This window comes from Schistocerca piceifrons, chromosome 1 (assembly GCF_021461385.2).
Source record: "Schistocerca piceifrons isolate TAMUIC-IGC-003096 chromosome 1, iqSchPice1.1, whole genome shotgun sequence".
Classification (NCBI taxonomy): domain Eukaryota; kingdom Metazoa; phylum Arthropoda; class Insecta; order Orthoptera; family Acrididae; genus Schistocerca; species Schistocerca piceifrons.
The window spans coordinates 298,203,449-298,218,007 of record NC_060138.1 but is presented as its reverse complement, the minus strand read 5'-3'; the positions used below and the strand labels follow the sequence as shown (position 1 = coordinate 298,218,007).

The 14,559-nt window shown below is 38.2% G+C and overlaps 1 protein-coding gene across 1 annotated transcript in view; it reads right to left on the bottom strand.

The window, feature by feature from the left end:
- Positions 1-14,559, bottom strand: part of LOC124783695 (dolichyl-diphosphooligosaccharide--protein glycosyltransferase subunit STT3B) — an 85,459-nt gene that overhangs the window by 33,493 nt on the left and 37,407 nt on the right. The window contains exons 5-8 of the mRNA XM_047254041.1: positions 14,000-14,198; positions 13,736-13,907; positions 10,865-11,043; positions 10,562-10,773 (exon numbers count right to left, since the gene is read on the bottom strand). Of these exons, the coding sequence (XP_047109997.1) occupies positions 10,562-10,773; positions 10,865-11,043; positions 13,736-13,907; positions 14,000-14,198 (762 nt within the window). The remainder of the gene's footprint in view (positions 1-10,561; positions 10,774-10,864; positions 11,044-13,735; positions 13,908-13,999; positions 14,199-14,559) is intronic.

The following is a 14,559-nucleotide window of genomic DNA, read 5'->3' as shown; positions in this document are numbered from 1 at the left end:
TTTGTTTGCTCTGGGATGTTTGAGTCCATTACCGTATTTTCTTCTCCTTCTGATTGCACGTTATTTTGTTCTAGTATTTGTTGTACTTGTTGTTTGCTGTTTTCTAATTCTGACTGGGGTATCCTGTTATTTTTGATTATTACACGGATCTGATCAGCTAGTCGTCGTTCTGTTAAAAATTTTAATTCTGGGTATCTGGTAATAAATGTTGTGTATACTTGTGATCTGTATCCAGTTGTGTTTGTTCCTAAGTTTGTTGCTTGGTAATAACAGAACATGAGGTGTCGGTTAACTTCATCTGACCATCTCATCCTCTGTCTTTGTTTTCCTTCTAGAGTGGTTGCAGGAAGCATATCCTGCAAAACAACTCTATTTGGATTCAAATCATTTTCCGTGTGGCTAGCAGTGTCGTTACCATTGTGGACGGGCATAGGGTTCAAGCGTCGTCCCCGACCATGACAGCGCTTGTCCGAGGCTTCTTTAGTTCTGTCCTGAACCAACTAATCACACTAAAATAATAATAATAATTATTATTATTATTGTTTTATTATTATTATATCTGCCTCGATAACTGAATGACCAACTTGGCTGACTGCCATGTAGGGGACCGAGTTTGATTCCCAATGGGGTCTGAGATTTTATCTCCTGGGGTCATGGTGGTGTGTTATCATCATCATCATCATCATCATCATCAATGATGTGCACATCATTAAAGTGGTCCATTGCCACCACCATCATTATTATTATTATTATTATTATTATTATTATTATTAGCATAATATGCCATAGATTTATACATAAAGGAAGTTGTAAGGTTTGGCAATTTGACTTTACAATGGAGGAAAAAAAAGAACACAATACTTCTTTACTGCAAAATTACACTTGTATAATTTCATTGAAAGTTTCTGGACTGAGTGTCTTCTGAAAGTAATCTTTAGGTAATGAAAATACATGTTTGGATCTTGCACTTCTGAGAATGCTTTCTCTAACTCCTAAGACACTGCTCAATTTACCCACATACAGCTACAGATGTCAATGGGGTTTCCCCTCCAACATTTTGAAAGTTAATGATTGAATCCATAAGTCAGAGTAACAGTTAACAAATTAATTCTACCTGGGAATTATACATCATCAGTGGCAAGTAAATAAACAAAGTAAAATACTGGCCATAGTGATTTAAAACCTAGTATTCATGGTCAGAACATGACCAATCTCACACTGTAATTTTAATTATTTAATTATTAAAACACGACAGAAATGCATCACAAAGTCTATCTTTAAATGATCTTGACTTGTTGATACATAAGAAAACGATATTACCAATTTTACTCTCAAAGGAAGTAACAAAACACACAGCCGAGGGAATATTGCAGTGTATTACCAGACATCCATTATGTAAAGCTGAATCAAAGTGGAACATAGATCAGTAGCAGAACTGCATTCCAGGAGGATGCGTTGTTATTTTCCCAAAAAAAGAACAATAGATGATACTACTACTACTACTACTACTACTACTACTACCACCACCACCACCACCACCACCACCACCACCAGCACCAACATTGTCATCATTATTGTGGTTATTTATAATTTTCCTTATTGGATAGATCAACTGACATAATTACTCATATATCCGGTGAGATCGTTAGGCACAGTGCGGTAGGATACATCTCCCAGCACTATGTCATGTAGCAAAACACCCACAGCAGATTTAAGGGCTGTCATGCCTTACATGTTGCAACCAGCCAATGTCTACAGTAAGTTCTCCAAGCTACCTACTGACAACCATCCTGTACTATGTAGTTTTCTCCTGGACTATGATTTGGATTTTGTTGTTACCTACTGTTGCCATTTAGCTCACACAAGGACTTCTCTGTTTGCCTAAAGCTGTACTGTATTTGCACAACATTCAATTGACAGCTGATGTGCTTTCAGTAACAAACGAACAGCCTAAAGGTGCACAGAAAGCATGGTTTGTATTTGAATGCTTCCCAGTCCAACATACGAACAGTGCCCTCCTGCACTAATGTGAGTAATTCAACAAATCTCCAAGGCGAAAGTCTATATCGGGCCAGTAGCAGCCACAGCAGTGATTCTCTATGGCTCACAGGTTGGCAATGCATCAATTTTGAGTACCCATTGGAATGATACTTTCTCGTAACCAATGAGAGTTGAGAAAAAAAGGCAATGAATTTCTATCATTCAATTAGAAACCATTCCCTTCTTCACTGTTCCCACAAATATTTGACTTTTTTTCCTCCTGAATATGACACAAATTACAAGGTTGCAGTTAGGTTGGGACCTTATAGCACAACTTACATTTTTGTGGGTGAAATGAGCAGCAATTTAATTTATAATCTTCACCTTCCCAAATCCATGCTTCCTCCTTATCCCTACCACCCACTGCAAATTGCTGCTCCCTTCAGATGCAGACTGAGTCAGGCCACAAAGCCCAGAGACAATGTGTGAGTTCTGCTTGTGTGTATATGTGTTTTCTATTTCTGAAGGAGGACTTTTTTGTCCAAAAGCTTAAATGTTTAACAATTTTTTCATTGTGCCTGTCTGCGACTCAGCACCTACTCTATGCGGTGAGTAACAATACTAATATGTAATACTGTTAAAAGCTAAAATACCTGGTTGTGGTGCCAATCCGACCCACAGCTTTGGCTGAAGCCTAACTCAGGTTGCAATACAGAGGGCATTCAAGAAGTAAAGCAACTTTCTTTTTTCTCAGCCAATTTCGGTTGAAAAAAATGTGGAATTGGTTGTGAGACATAGTGGAATATTCCCACTTCAGACCCTATAGTTTCATGAAGTTCCGATAGGTGGTGGCACTATATGTAGCCCCCAAAGTGGCATCTCTAATGGACTTACATCCCAACCAGAGAGCTGCCATTGAATTTCTTTTGGCAGAAAACCAGAGCATCATGCAGATATTAACAGGTGCTTGCAGAATGTGTACCGAGACCTGGCAGAGAACAAAAGCACATTGAGTCGTTGGATGCACCTGTCATCATCACAACAAGTTGTGCAAATCTGTCTGATCTCACTTGTGCTGTCCAGATGCACACAGCTGTGCTACCCTCAGAAAATTGAAGAAACAGCTTCAGCATGTTTGCAGCCACAAAAATGCAAATGCAAGCTCCCACTAGCAGCTCTTTATCATCCCCCACACCCTCCTGCTATCCCTCCCCCTCCCCGCCCCAACCTCCTCCTTACCCCCCACACGGCTGCCTCTCTCATCATGCACTGCTGCCCACAGTCTGGCTCCAGCTGCCAGAGAATGTGTGTGTGAGTTGCATTTGCACGTGTGTGTGTGTGTGTGTGTGTGTGTGGGGGGGGGGGGGGGTTCTATTTTCGGTGAAGGCCTTGTTGGCAGAAAGCTCACTCTCTGACAGTCTTTTCTAATGGCTACCTGTGACTCAACATTTTCGCTATATAGTGAATAACAACTATCCTTTTCATAATATTGTGAACTTCCACTTTTACATAACAAAGCACGACAGCACACCCATGAGCACCTACCAAAACTTCACAGAACTGCTCTTCCTCATCCACCCTACATGCCGTATCTCGTGTCTTCCAACTTCCATATGTTTGTCCAAATGAAGGATGCACCTCACGGGAAGCAGAACATGGATATTGGTGAGGTTACTGATGCAGCAAGACATTGGCTATGACACTGACAAGAAGATTGGTACCATGTGGACATACAGGCCCTCACAGTATGGTGGCGTAAGGCCATCGCATTGAATGGAGATTACATCGAAAAGTAGGGTTTTGTAGCCAAAGGAATGGGGAATAACACTGCGTAAAGGTATCCTGAATAAAAGCAAACTGCTTTCGGAAAAATAATGTTTTGCATTACTTATTGATCACCCCTTGTACATCAGTTTTGTTGACAAAAATGAAATTAATAATCTTTGGTGTCACTTTTCTTCTTCTTCTTCTTCTTCTTCTTCTTTTTTTTTTTTTCCTTCTGAATGTTACAAATTACGAAGTTGTGTTCAGGATGGGTTTTAACAGCACAGCTTAAATTAAATAAATAATCTTAGTTGGCAAAACATTTGCCTGTTTCTTCTGAATGTGTTATGATTTCGGAGATTGATACACCGTCACAAGAATGTGACAATGTAGAGAAACCCGTATTTTATGTTTTTGTGTGGTCTGCCCATATAAAACATAAAATTGAGGAAAATGCAGAACTGAGGATAACATTAAAACCCCCAAAATATCAGCAAAAACATATGTGATTGGCATGTACTATTAAAAATATAATTTTCTCCAATACATTGTATAAAATCAGTATAAGTGAAGGAAATTAAATGTACAAAAATGTTTGTACAATATTTTGTGATAATGAATTTTATCAGTCCTTAAAAAATCACAGATGTGTACAGTATGTAAAAGCTAGTCAAAAATTAAAAATGATAACTGGGTACAAGGTAATTGAGCTATTTTCTGACATTCTACAGTGACAAATCATACGTCAAAACACACAATTTTGAGAGAGCTTTCCATTGTGCTCACTTAGAAAAAAGAAATAATTGATGAAAATGGTGAATTAAACTGAAGTACGGAGAAAGGCATTGGAATCTAACATGTGCAGTGTGTGTTTTCCTTCTCTCAAGGAGAGGAAGACACACGTGAAAAAAAAATGAGTTTACTTCCCCCACTAACGTCACAAGCTTATCTGAAGTCAGCTCACAGAATTTATGTACACTGTGTAAAATCTAAAGTTAAAAGAAAGCTCAGATGTTACAGTTTTGCTTCATGCCTTTTATCACTGCTGCCAATCTTTATTACCTATAGTGGCTGGTGCAGAGTATATACGTCAATAGCGTATGTAGTTGTTGCAACTGTGTCTTGTCAGATTTGAACACAAGTCTTTAAAATGTTCTATCGCAAAAATCCATATAACGTCTCTGCCATAGCACATGAGCTGCATGAAAAGTATATTTTCAGAACGTCACAAAACACTACCACCCCTATACGCACTTTGTCACTGAAGGGCCACTCCCCCTCTTCACACATCCAGCAGGCAAGCTCAAGTTCATTGTATGTGTTAGTGTGATGTGGTGCCTGTTGAGTGGTGTAACCAGTTGCTGGCCAATAAGAGCTCACTAGTCGGAAATGGCTGATGTTTCCTTGATTCTAATACAGTATACTCTTCGAGACTTAGTGCTCGAATTTAAGATTGACGAGCGATACTGTTACTGAATACAGTACATCAGAACACATGCAAAAAGATGAGACTGAATTATAAGAGGCACATCGCATATTGGTAGGTCTGGAACACTTCATATCAACTGTCCTGTTTTTCCATTGCTGCCGCAACCTACCAGTAATTCTATCTTAGCTGCATGGTGAAGCTAAACATTGTAAGTTGCGCTGGTAATGCTGACGGTGGATCACATCAGCATTTTTTTTCTCATGTTTCCCCTCTCTGCAATGGCCTAAAATATATTCCCATAACGCCACCACCAACCGTGTCATTTGTGTCACTTATAACCCATTCAGTGATGTTGTTGTTGTTGTGGTCTTCAGTCCAGGGACTGGTTTGATGCAGCTCTTCATGCTACTCTATCCTGTGCAAAGTTCTTCATCTCCCAGTACCTACTGCAGCCTACAGCCTTCTGAATCTGTATAGTGTATTCATCTCTTGGTCTCCCTCTACGATTTTTACCCTCCACACTGCCCTCCAATACTAAATTGGTGATCCCTTGATGCCTCAGAATATGCCCTACCAACCGATCCCTTCTTCTAGTCAAGTTGTGCCACAAATTTCTCTTCTCCCCAATTCTGTTCAGTACCTCCTCATTAGTTATTTGATCTACCCATCTAATCTTCAGCATTCTTCTGTAGCACCACATTTCAAAAGCTTCTATTCTCTTCTTGTCTAAACTATTTATCGTCCATGTTTTACTTCCACACATGGCTACACTCCATACAAATACTTTCAGAAACGACTTCCTGACACTTTAATCTATACTCTATGTTAACAATTTCTCTTCTTCAGAAATGCTTCCCTTGCCACTGCCAGTCTACATTCTATATCCTCTTTACTTTGACCATCATCAGTTATTTTGCTCCCCAAATAGCAAAACTCGTTTACTACTTTAAGCATCTCATTTCCTAAATTAATTCCTGCAGCATCACCCGATTTAATTCGACTACATTCCATTATCTTCATTTTGCTTTTGTTGATGTTCATCTTATATCTTCCTTTCAAGACACTGTCCATTCCATTCAGCTGCTCTTCCAAGTCCTTTGCTGTCTCTGACAGAATTACAATGTAATCGCCGAACCTCAAAGTTTTTATTTCTTCTCCATGGATTTTAATACCTACTACGAATTTTTCTTTTGTTTCCTTTACTGCTTGCTCAATATACAGATCGAATAACATCGGGGATAGGCTACAACCCTGTCTCACTCCCTTCCCAACCACTGCTTCCCTTTCATGTCCCCAGACTCTTATAACTGTCATCTGGTTTCTGTACAAATTGTAAATATCCTTTTGCTCCCTGTATTTAACTCCTGCCACCTTTAGAACTTGAAAGAGAGTATCCCAATCAACATTGTCAAAAGCTTTCTCTAAGTCTACAAATGCTAGAAATGTAGGTTTGCCTTTACTTAATGTATTTTCTACGATAAGTCGTAGGATCAGTATTGCCTCGTGTGTTCCAACACATTTCTACGGAATCCAAACTGATCTTCCCCGAGCTCAGCTTCTACCAGTTTTTCCATTCGTCTGTAAAGAATTCGTGTTAGTATTTTGCAGCCGTGGCTTATTAAACTGATAGTTCGATAATTTTCACATCTGTCAACACCTGCTTCCTTTGGGATTGGAATTATTAGAAGTCTGAGGGTATTTCGCCTGTTTCATACATCTTGCTCACCAGATGGTAGAGTTTTGTCAGGACTGGCTCTCCCAAGGCCGTCAGTAGTTCCAATGGAATGTTGTCTACTCCCGGGGCCTTGTTTCGACTTAGGTCTTTCAGTGCTCTGCTAAACTCTTCACGCAGTATCATATCTCCTGTTTCATCTTCATCTACATTCTCTTCCATTTCTATAATATTGTCCTCAAGAACATTGCCTTTATATAGACCCTCTATATACTCCTTCCACCTTTCTGCTTTCCCTTCTTTGCTTAGAATTGGGTTTCCATCTGAGCACTTGATATTCATGCAACTGGTTCTCTTTTCTCCAAATGTCTCTTATTTTCCTGTAGGCAGTATCTATCTTACCCCTAGTGAGATAAGACTCTGCATCCTTACATTTGTCCTCTAGCCATGCCTGCTTAGCCATTTTGCACTTCCTGTCGATCTCATTTTTGAGACGTTTGTATTCCTTTTTGCCTGCTTCATTTACTGCATTTTTTTTTTTTTTTTTTGTCCTTTCATCAATTAAATTCAATATCTCTTCTGTTACCCAAGGATTTCTATTAGCCCTCACCTTTTTACCTACTTGATCCTCTGCTACCTTCACTACTTCATCCCTCAAAGCTACCCATTCTTCTTCTACTGTATTTATTTCCCCCATTCCTGTCAATTGCTCCCTTATGCTCTCCCTGAATCTCTGTACAACCTCTGGTTCTTTCAGTTTATCCAGGTTCCATCTCCTTAAATTCCCACCTTTTTGCAGTTTCTTCAGTTTTAATCTACAGTTCATAACCAATAGATTGTGGTCAGAGACCACATCTGCCCCTGGAAATGTCTTACAATTTAAAACCTGGTTCCTGAATCTCTATCTATCTATCTGATACCTTCTAGTATATCCAGGCTTCTTCCATGTATACAACCTCCTTTCACGATTCTTGAACCAAGTGTTAGCTATGGTTAAGTTATGCTCTGTGCAAAATTCTACCAGACGGCTTCCTCTTCCATTTCTTCCCTCCAATCCATATTCACTTACTACATTTCCTTCTCTCCCTTTTCCTACTACTGAATTCCAGTCACCCATGACTATTAAATTTTCAGCTCCCTTCACTATCTGAATAATTTTTTTATCTCATCATACATTTCTTCAATCTCTTCATCATCTGCGGAGCTAGTAGGCATATAAACTTGTACTACTGTGATAGGTGTGGGCTTTGTATCTATCTTGGCCACAATAATGCGTTCACTATGCTGTTTGTAGTAGTTTACCCGCATTCCTATTTTCCTATTCATTATTAAACCTACTACTGCATTACCCCTATTTGATTTTGTATTTAAACCCTGTATTCACCTGACCAGAAGTCTTGTTCCTCCTGCCACCAAACTTCACTAATGACCATTATATCTAACTTTAACCAATCCATTTCCCTTTTTAAATTTTCTAACCTACCTACCTGGTTAAGGGATCTGACATTCCACGCTCCGATCCGTAGAACGCCAGTTTTCTTTCTCCTGATAACAACGACCTCCTGAGTAGTCCCCGCCTGGAGATCCGAATGGGGGACTATTTTACCTCCGGAATATTTTACCCAAGAGGACGCCATCATCATTTAACCATACAGTAAAACTGCATGCCCTCGGGAAAAATGACGGCTGTAGTTTCCCCTTGCTTTCAGCCGTTCGCAGTACCAGCACAGCAAGGCCATTTTGGTTAGTGTTACAAGGCCAGATCAGTCAATCATCCAGACTGTTGCCCCTACAACTACTGAAAAGGCTGCTGCCCCTCTTCAGGAACCACACGTTTGTCTGGCCTCTCAACAGATACCCCTCCGTTGTGGTTGCGCCCCAGGCAATAGGTATCCACCTCCATAAGCTTTTAATTTTGTGTGAGACATATACACAAGAAAGAGAAAAATGGCAGAAGTGCAGAAGTCCAAAACAGTTGTTCCTTGCAATTTTTCACACTGCACTGTGTCATCAGTCCTCAAAAAGATACTTGGCTGTTATACTACTGTATAGTTGTCTCTATGCTAAAAGAAGGGGAAAACTAAGCAGAGGAAAATTTTACAGAGAAAAATTATTCAAAACTAAAAGGAAAGGTTAACAGAAGGAAAAAAATGGAATAAAAAAATTACTGTTAACCGAGAGCAGGAGAGGATGAAAAACAGTGCATGTTGTCAGGAAAGTTCCCATATGTGAAACTTTGAGGAACTGAGAATTTAGACAGAACGGCATTTACTTAGTTTATGGTTCTGTAAGACTTATCTTATGCACAATCTAAACACTACCACCAGCAGTTTCATTACTGAAAATATTTATTCTGACAAAGAAAGAGCCATATGTGAAAACTCATATTATGGTGTACTTGCACCCATCTCTGATTTTTCCACAGCCTTCTCTGCCACTTCAACGTCCTTAGGTTTTCAAATTTTGTGCAGTATCAACAGTACATTTTTTGCCTCTCATTCTGAACAGGAAATATCCACCAAGCCAGGGTTGTGTGCTACTTTTTCTACATCTGTTTTCCTCCAAATCTTTCCACTCTTCTGCCACAAAGAGACTCTGGTTCCGAAAGCTAGCATTGCAATGTCTTTCTGGGTGTTTGTATCTTTTGACTCTCGGTGAACATATTTTGCAAACATTTTTATGTAATTGAATAAGTCTTTTCTATTGTCAACAATCAAACAATGAAGATTCTTGAATGTATAATTCTACAAAAATTTTATAATTCTTGAGCTATGAATGAATGAGTGCTACATTTCTCAGATACTATGAATAAGCTTTATTGTGATGTTGCTGCAGACAAAGCAGTTATTTAATATGATGCCATCTCCACTGAATAAACAAAGAAACCAGAGTAAAAAGATGACCTGTCAAGCCATTAAATACAAAGAAGTGAATTGATGATATATGCTTAATAACTACGGACATGAACAAATTGTTTTATATGTTGCCGAATTTGGTGTTTTTGGTTTTTTTCTGTCAAATGTGGTGCTATATTTTTGCCACATTGGTGTAATTTTTTGCCACACTTGGTGTTTTTCAGTCAAATTTGGTGTTTTTTTTTTCAAAAATGCAATGTTATTTTTTGTTGAATTTGATGTTCATTTTTGCTTAGTTTGATGTTCATTTTTGCCAAATTTGGCTTTTTTTTTTTTGCTATATTCAATATTAACCAGAATGAAATATTCATGTGAAGTTTGTCTCATTTCAACCCATCCAGTTGAACGTGACTCATATAACATGTCAACAACATTACAAAACTGTTGGTTGTCTGCCTCCTATCATTGTGGTTCACTTTCCACATTTTTGCAATCATTACTGGAGTTGTGGATGATAATTATTTATCTGAACATTTGCCATCTTCCACAGAGTTCCACTAATCTTCTTTTGGAAGTCTTAAGCCATTAAAATATTCTTGACTGGGTTAAAGCATGCACATAGAAGCTGCTATCAATTGATGTTTTTTCAACTACTATTGTTTTCAGCATAAGAAATAATTCATGTAACCAGATTGTTCTTTCATGTGAGCTATTTTGAAATTTTGAGACCACATGGCAGTGGTTATATTTTCAAAAAATTTGGGATACACAATGCAAGGTTTAAGCTAGAAGTATGTTGTGAGTGTGGGGGAGGGGTAGTAACACAATACAAGATTTACCTTTATTTACCTTTTAACATACCTTATCATACATATTGCGACTGTTTTTGTCACCATTGCTGTCATCTTCACTGTCACTGTAGGAGACATGTGGACTTTCATCTTCTTTAAGATACAACTCGAGAAGTTGAGAAAAAGCGATTCCACTCAGGACACAAACAACAGGCGTCAGTGTGAGCATAAGACGAACCATAACACCAGCAAAATATACAGCACTAAGTGCATAAAGAACAACTGGAACATGAAGCAGGATCATTATTAAAACATTCTGTATAATATTGTAAACACTTTAATGTCTCTCATTAATTAAAATGTTTTTTCTTACCAAACACTCTTTCATCATTTACATTTTTTATGCAATACCACAACCCAACAGGAAACATAGTAGCAAGTATGTGGAGATCAAAAAAGAAGGAAAACCATGTAGTAGGCTGATGTTCTGACACTGAGGCAATGATGGGAATATGTATTTTAGCATATCCCGTGTCCCATAGCGAATAGAACCTGCAAAATTAAAGCTGCATTTCAGTTACAAATAGGATAGTTGAACTGCCTGTCGAGATTATTTATTATTGGCAGAATTAAAATAATTTAGGAGTAAAGGTCACAACTCACCAGATACTAGAAGTGTTGAGTCATCGACAGACACACAAACATGAATGAAAACTTTTCTAGCTTTTGGAAAGAATCGTTTTTTGAGCTACAGTGCACACACATATTTGATCAAAAGTATCCAGACACCTCTATGTACTGCAGAAATGGCACTAGATGTCACAAAAGCAGACCTGCCAGTGTAACAGATGACATGGATCATGGTGTTGTCAGCAAAGAAGCAGTAACAACAGAATGGGATGGTAAGCACAGCTCAGTGACTTTGAACATGGACTAGTTATTGGATGCCAACTCAGCAACAAATTTATCAGGAGCATTTCACCCCTTCTAAAGCTGCCCAAGCTGACTGTTGGTAATGTGACTGTAAAGTTGAAACACACAGAACTATCACAGCTAAACCAAGACCAGCGGCACCCGCACACACACACACACACACACACACACACACACACACACACACACAAAATTACATTGTGCATTCAGCCCGCACAACATAATTATACGCGAACACACACACACACACACACACACACACACACACACACACACACACACAATTACATTGTGCATTCAGCCCGCACAACATAATTATACGCGTTGGAGGAGGGGGAGGGGTTGGGCATGTGTGCACTAAGACTGTTGTTTTTTTACAAAATATCGGGAATCCGATATATTGATATTTAAAAAAATACCATTATCAGTTCTTGATATAATGAAGAAAAGTACTGATATATAGATATATCTACAGAAAAAATATTGATGTAACAGCCTATAAAAATATCGGCTGCACACTGTAAATATACTGACGGTTTTAGAGCTGTATTTTAAGTATTGATTTATTAATATATATTCAGTAAATCAACGAACTAGCAGTCTGCTTATTCCCCTTACTGCAAGAATTGAAAGGAAAACAATGAACGTTCACACTTGATGATAACCACTTTGGTAACAATGGTAACTGCATGTAAGTGACACAGTAAAAGATGTCCGACAGGTCTGTGGTTCAGTTTCGTCACAAATCGGATTTGTCCGGAACACTTCATGTCAACTTGCCTGTTTTTTTTTATTTCTGCCAACACCAGTGACCTAGCAGCTGTAATGTCAAAGTCATGTGGTGAAGTTAAATGTTGCAGTTTCTGTTGTAGTGGCAAGTGCCAATTATGTCAGCATTTCCCCTCACGTCTCCGCCCACACCAGAGACCAATCTTTTCATTTAGATTTTTGTACATCATTTTCAGCCACTGCTTTTGAAGAATGCTGATGTGAAGAAATAGCACACTAATTGTGTTAAAAATTGTTTTTAAACCAATTCATGTGCTATTTCTCCAGATAACTAATTTTGTTATTCCATTCACACTGCCAAGCCCCCAGTGCAATCAGACTAATTTGTGCCATATATATTTGGATCTCACAGTCAAAGGGAAAGACTGGACGTGATGAGACCTCAAAAAGTAGTAAGACTCCTTCACACAGTGAAAGTAAAATTACTGTACCACTACAATTACAAAACAATGATTTCAAATATTTATGGAAAATTGTCAAAAAAATATAATGCAAAATAAAAATACTGGAATTTGATATTGTCATTTCAATACTGACATATCAACATGTAACAGTTTTCGAACTGGTTTCTAGTAAGTCATTCCTCCCTGAATGGAATGGGAAGAAATATTAACATTCTGTAAATACAAAGTATCCTTTGCTACACAGTACACAGTGATTCACTGTGTATACCTGCAGATGTACTGACTTTCCTTTTTGAATTTTATAACATTCCTGGCGCTTACTTCTCATAATACAACCACCTATGACATCTAAAACTATTTTGCAACTGGAATTACCATTATTTTTCAATGACTTGTCACCAGTCAGTGACATCACTCATTTTCTAGCCCTTGCATCTCATCCTGCGGACTGTATTCCTGGCAAATGATGACTTAGTTGAGGCAGAGAGTTTATTATCCTGATGTCAAAGAAGTGATAATGATTATCTATTTGAGCATGGCATTACTATCTTCTGACATTTATGAACCTGAAACCCTGAAAGCATGTCACAATATGTCAATGCAGTGTATTACTAAAAGATGATAATGCCACACAAAATCAGCAATTCTGATATACTTTAGTGTTATTCCTGTTTAACTGCATGCTCTACAGCACACTGGTAGCTTCCCTATAGGCTTTAAGGATCCACCAGCCATTTCAATAACATAAATTATTCTACATGGCATAAGTCATAACCAAAACTAACTATGAACCACACTTTCTTCTGTTATATGTAAAAAGTTCTATTGTCCTGCACAACTGACTGTAGCAGTTGCTTGAGCAACTCCTTATTTAGAACTGAGTTCAAAGGAGAGAGGGGAAGGGAGGGGGAGGGAGGGAGAGAGGGAGGGAGGGAGAACACAACACTATTAAAAATAACTGACTGATACAAACTGAAAAAAAAATTGCATTCACATATCACAGTAATTACTATCAGTCAAAATACACAAATATCAACCTCTCAACACAAAATGATTAACAATAAATTTATGAGAAAATAGTTTGCAACAAAGAAGCAATTATTTCCTTCAATGATTACCTTCCGCTCCAAGGAGCAATTACTCCTGCGTAAGTGAGACCTACTACTGTTAGAAAAACAATTCCAGCAGACGCCAGGGCAGACACAGTGAAGAAATATTTGAATTCTGCCTTTGACAGAATACTCTGCAGGTATTTCAAGAATGCAACTGCCATTAAGAGAGCAAATACACCTGAAAGAAATAATCAATCAAATCATTTTCTCAAATTCAGACATTATTTACTGACTGTAAGTTAATGAAAATATTAAATTCAATCCACAGACCTGTAGCAGCCATATGTTCACTAGTACGAATTGGCTGAAAGCCAACAAATGGTATCTGCATACTAAGGATAAGCCCCAAGATGTAAAATGTTGTGTAGCTTGTGAAAAGGCGATTTGAGTATCGCCCCATTAACAGTAAAGCAAAAACGTGAAGAGGTATTAGGTTTATAATAAAAACGTATCCACCCCAAGCTGAAACCTGCAAACATGGAAATTTTTATGTAACATAAACAAAACATTAAATACTGAAGATGAAGACTTAAATATTAGTAATCAAAAAATAAATACTGACAACAAAATAAAAGATATGGTCAACACATTATGTACTACACTTAGATGTGACGGGGGGAGGGGGGCAAAGGGTGTGCACAAAAGGTTGAGAGGGACTCTCAAAAGTAAGGAAAGTAGCTGAGAGTTCCACATTTTAATGGTCTCAAACTCATTAGAAACAGACCTTATGTTTGAATTGGACAACAAAGGGGAATAAAATCAGCTGTTGTGTTATTTCAGGAACCATCCCAACATTAGCCTCTAGAAATTTTGGGAAACATTGGAAAGCC